This window comes from Hypomesus nipponensis, chromosome 21, assembly GCF_054491055.1.
Source record: "Hypomesus nipponensis isolate SF chromosome 21, ASM5449105v1, whole genome shotgun sequence".
NCBI lineage: Eukaryota > Metazoa > Chordata > Actinopteri > Osmeriformes > Osmeridae > Hypomesus > Hypomesus nipponensis.
Genome location: NC_140381.1, coordinates 907,501 through 912,500, shown reverse-complemented (window position 1 = coordinate 912,500; position 5,000 = coordinate 907,501). Strand labels below are relative to the sequence as shown.

Here is a 5,000-nt window from a genome sequence, read left to right as displayed (position 1 = left end):
GGGTTAGGTAGGGTTGGGTAGGGTTAGGCAGGGTTAGGCAGGGTTAGGTAGGGTTAGGTAGGGTTGGGTAGGGTTAGGTAGGGTTAGGCAGGGTTAGGTAGGGTTAGGTAGGGTTGGGTAGGGTTAGGTAGGGTTAGGCAGGGTTAGGTAGGGTTAGGTAGGGTTGGGTAGGGTTAGGTAGGGTTAGGCAGGGTTAGGCAGGGTTAGGCAGGGTTAGGTAGGGTTAGGTAGGGTTGGGTAGGGTTAGGTAGGGTTAGGCAGGGTTAGGTAGGGTTAGGTAGGGTTAGGCAGGGTTAGGTAGGGTTAGGTAGGGTTGGGTAGGGTTAGGTAGGGTTAGGCAGGGTTAGGTAGGGTTAGGTAGGGTTAGGCAGGGTTAGGTAGGGTTAGGTAAGGTTAGGCGGGGTTAGGTAGGGTTAGGTAAGGGTTAGGGTTAGGGTTAGGGGTAGGGACAGATATAAGAGATATAATGAAAGAGAAAGAAAGAAACAAAGAGAGGAAGAAGGATAGAAGAAGGAAAGAGACAGAAAGAGAGAGGGATAGACACAAAGGTTTTGGATTCGGCTGAATACTGGGCTTTTTGATGGGGTTTGGATTTGGCTGAATACTGGGCTTTTTGATGGGGTTTGGATTCGGCTGAATACTGGGCTTTTTGATGGGGTTTGGATTTGGCTGAATGTAAGATTTTTTTTTCACCAAATCCGAACCCTACGCTTGCACTACGCTGGTCGACATAATGACGCCGCCGTTGATTATGGGAAGGTTTTTACGTAGGTGGACGGTTCAATGCAGTAGGCTGAGACAAAGTGAAAATGGAACTGGTGAGCAGAAAGTGTTGTTTGGCTGTACATTCAGTCAAAAGAAGGCGATTCAGGTCGAGCTACATGTTCAATTTCCAATGCCAATTTGTCTCTTGGTGGCAAGGACCCTAAACAATACACAACATCTCCGCTGTTAAACATTTACGTATGAAACATCCGAAAGAAATTCAAGAAATCTAAAAGGCTAATATTTTACCCCAAAAATCTGGATTTGATGCATCTCTAGTTTAAATATGAATCTCTCCTTCAGTTGCCAGACTCGCTATAACTGTCATTAAGTCATCCAGGATGAGGAACGATGGAGGAAGAGATGGATGGAGGGAAGGAGAGAAAGGGAGGGTAAAGTAGAAAGAGGTAGAGGGGGAGAGGGAAATAGAGAGAGGGAGAGTGAAGGGGAGAAAATAACAGACAGAACATCTCACCAGTTGATCCACGATTCTTCTTGCCTGAGAGAGCACATGTATGGAGGGGCAGAAAGAGAGCAGCATCTGTTAGAGTACTGGAAGCAGCTGCCTCACACTATGAAGATCAGCAAGACACGGAGATGAAGACAGAGGCACAGGAGAGAGGTGATGAAGAGGTAGAGAGACAGAGGTAGAGACAGAGGAGAGAGGTGATGAAGAGGTAGAGAGACAGAGGTAGAAACAGAGGAGAGAGGTGATGAAGAGGTAGAGAGACAGAGGTAGAGACAGAGGAGAGAGGTGATGAAGAGGTAGAGAGACATAGGTAGAGACAGAGGAGAGAGAAAGAGAGGGAGGGAGGGGAGGAGGTAGATCAATAAAGAGGTGGGGAGAGAGAGAGATGTAGAGGGGAGAGAATAATAAAAAGGTGGAGAGAGACAGAGAGAGAGAGACACCCTTACTATCATGTGATTACTGCTCTCTCTCTCCCTCTATCTTACTGTCAATCTCTCCCTCTCTCTCTCTCTCTCTCTCTCTCTCTCTCTCTCTCTCTCTCTCTCCCTCTATCTTACTGTCAATCTCTCCCTCTCTCTCTCTCTCTCTCTCTCTCTCTCTCTTACTGTCAATCTCTCCCTCTCTCTCTCTCTCTCTCTCTCTCTCTCTCTCTCTCTCTCTCTCTCTCTCTCTCTCTCCCTCTATCTTACTGTCAATCTCTCTCTCCCTCTCTCTCTCTCTCTCTCTCTCTCTCTCCCTCTCTCTCTCTCTCTCTCTCTCTCCCTCTATCTTACTGTCAATCTCTCCCTCTCTCTCTCTCTCTCTCTCTCTCTCCCTCTCTCCCTCTCTCTCTCTCTCTCCCTCTCTCCTAATCTCTCTCTCTCTCTCTCTCTCTCTCTCTCTCTCTCTCTCTCTCTCTCTCTCTCTCTCTCCCTCTATCTTACTGTCAATCTCTCCCTCTCTCACTCCCTCTCTCTCCCACTCTCTCTCTCTCTCTCTCTCTCTCTCTCTCTCTCTCTCTCTCTCTCTCTCTCTCTCTCCCTCTATCTTACTGTCAATCTCTCCCTCTCTCTCCCTCTCTCTCTCTCTCTCTCTCTCTCTCTCTCTCTCTCTCTCTCTCCCTCTATCTTACTGTCAATCTCTCCCTCTCTCTCTCTCTCTCTCTCTCTCTCTCTCTCTCTCTCTCCCTCTATCTTACTGTCTATCTCTACCCCCCCCTTCCTCCCTTCCTCATCTATCCTCGCTCTCCTTTCACAGTTATCATTCCTTCTTAACCCTACTGAATATCAACCCGGTGTGTGTGTGTGTGTGTGTGTATGAGTTTTACTCTCCTAGTGAGAACCCGCAGCACATTAAGGACTCCTGCAGACTTAAGGGGGTTAGTGTTCCAGTTTGAATTACAGTACCAGTCAAACGTTTGGACACATAATGGGAAAATGTGTCCCAACTTGTGACTGGTACTGTACATTAAGAGTTAAGGTTAGGGTTAGGGGGGGCATGATTTTGAATTCAATGGGAGTGAATTGAAGGTCCTCATTAGGATAGTAAAACAAACATGTGTGTGTGTCTGTGTGTGCATGTGTTTGTCATCAGGGAATTTGTGTCAGGGCCTTAAATTAGACACTGACGTATCATATCAGCATCAACACAGGATTCAGCCCACGCCACACACACACACCACACACTTACACACACACACACACACTCACACATTCTATAAAATAGACAGAGGGATGTATTAATACACAGACATTCATACCAGGTTCAGAACACCATGAAGAGGAGGAGGGGTCTGACATGTGTCATATTTACTACCTGATGACACAGTGTGACTCACGTGTCCTGTTAACTAGCCTCCTGGTTAGTCAGCCAGTGGTGGTCAGACAAGAACACACACACACAAGACAAACAACAAACAGATAAATGCACTGCTGAGGGGGACATGTGTGTGTGTGTGTTTATTCAAATGATGTGTCAGGTTCCATCAGTCTCAGTCGACAGCAGAAAGAAGGGGATAAACAGGGAGGGAGCGAGGGAGGGGGGGAGGGAGGGGGGGGGAGGGAGGGGGGGGAGGGGGGGGGGGGAGGGAGGGGGGGGAATCAGATCTTGTCAGTAGCTTCCAGCACATGTCAGTTTGATGACATCACAGGTGACCAGGTTCATCCTGGAAGGGCACACACACGTATACACACACATACAGACATACATGCAGACATACAGATAGGTAGGAGTTCAATGTATCTGAGTAAGACAGACAGACAGACAGGCAGACAGACAGACAGGCAGGCAGAAAGACAGGCAGAAAGACAGACAGACAGACAGGCAGACAGACAGGCAGACAGACAGACAGACATGATTATTTTTTCCCTTCGCTCTCTTCTCCTGCCTGACAGAGAAACATGTATCCTCCACTCTCCTCCCCTCCTCTCCCTCCTCTCCTCTCCTCCTCTCCCCTCCTCTCCTCCCCTCATCTCCTCCCCTCCACTCCCTCCTCTCTCCTCTCCTCCTCTTCCTCCCCTCATCTCCTCCCCTCCACTCCCTCCTCTCCTCTCCTCCTCTCCCCTCCTCTCCCCGCTCTCCTCCCCTCCTCTCCCCTCCTCTCCCCGCTCTCCCTCCTCTCCCCACTCTCCTCCCCTCCTCTCCCCGCTCTCCTCCCCTCCCTTCCCCCTCCTCTCCCCTCCTCTCCTCCCCTCATCTCTTCCCCTCCACTCCCTCCTCTCCCCTCCTCTCCCCCACTCTCCTCTCCTCCTTTCCCCCGCTCCCCTCCTCTCCCCACTCTCCTCCCCTCCTCTCCCCACTCTCCTCCCCTCCTCTCCCCCTCCTCTCCCCACTCTCCTCCCCTCCTCTCCCCGCTCTCCTCCCCTCCTCTCTCCTCCTCTCCCCGCTCCCCTCCTCTCCCCACTCTCCTCCCCTCCTCTCTCCTCCTCTCCCCGCTCCCCTCCTCTCCCCACTCTCCTCCCCTCCTCTCCCCTCCTCTCCTCCCCTCATCTCCTCCCCTCCACTCCCTCCTCTCCTCTCCTCCTCTCCCCTCCTCTCCCCACTCTCCTCCCCTCCTCTCCCCGCTCTCCCTCCCCTCCTCTCTCCTCCTCCCCGCTCCCCTCCTCTCCCCACTCTCCTCCCCTCCTCTCCCCTCCTCTCCCCACTCTCCCCACTCTCCTCCCTCCTCTCCCCACTCTCCTCCCCCTCCTCTCCCCTCCTCTCCCCGCTCTCCTCCCCTCCTCTCCCCTCCTCTCCCCGCTCTCCTCCCCTCCTCTCCCCTCCTCTCCCCGCTCTCCTCCCCTCCTTTCCCCTCCTCTCCCCTCTCTCCTCCCCTCCTTTCCCCTCCTCTCCCTCTCTCCTCCCCTCCTCTCCCCTCCTCTCCCCGCTCTCCTCCCCTCCTCTCTCCTCCTCTCTCCTCCTCTCCCCGCTCTCCTCCCCTCCTTTCCCCTCCTCTCCCTCTCTCTCCTCCCCTCCTTTCCCCTCCTCTCCCCTCTCTCCTCCCCTCCTCTCCCCTCCTCTCCCCGCTCTCCTCCCCCTCCTCTCTCCTCTCTCCTCCTCTCTCCTCCTCTCCCCGCTCTCCTCCCCTTCTTTCCTGATCCCCTCTCAGTCACACAAACACACACACACATTCTGGACAGCCAGATGTTCAGAATGTAAGCAGTTTCATTTCCATTTCATACACTGGTAATGTTTTTTCTTCCTACTTTTATATTCATCCCTCTGTCTCTCCTCTCTCCCTCTCCCTCTCTCAGTGTTCCTCTCTCCCTCTCCCTCTCTCAGTGTTCCTCTCTCCCTCTCCCTCTCTCAG

At 52.4% G+C, this 5,000-nt stretch overlaps 1 protein-coding gene across 3 annotated transcripts in view; it reads right to left on the bottom strand.

The window, feature by feature from the left end:
- Positions 1–5,000, bottom strand: part of sdk1a (sidekick cell adhesion molecule 1a) — a 117,360-nt gene that overhangs the window by 52,941 nt on the left and 59,419 nt on the right. For 2 of the 3 annotated variants that reach the window (XM_084685066.1, XM_084685067.1), the window contains exon 6: positions 1,241–1,264. The exons of the other annotated variant lie outside the window; for it this stretch is intronic. In XM_084685066.1, coding sequence (XP_084541192.1) covers positions 1,241–1,264 — 24 coding nt within the window. The remainder of the gene's footprint in view (positions 1–1,240; positions 1,265–5,000) is intronic. 3 annotated transcript variants of the gene reach the window in all.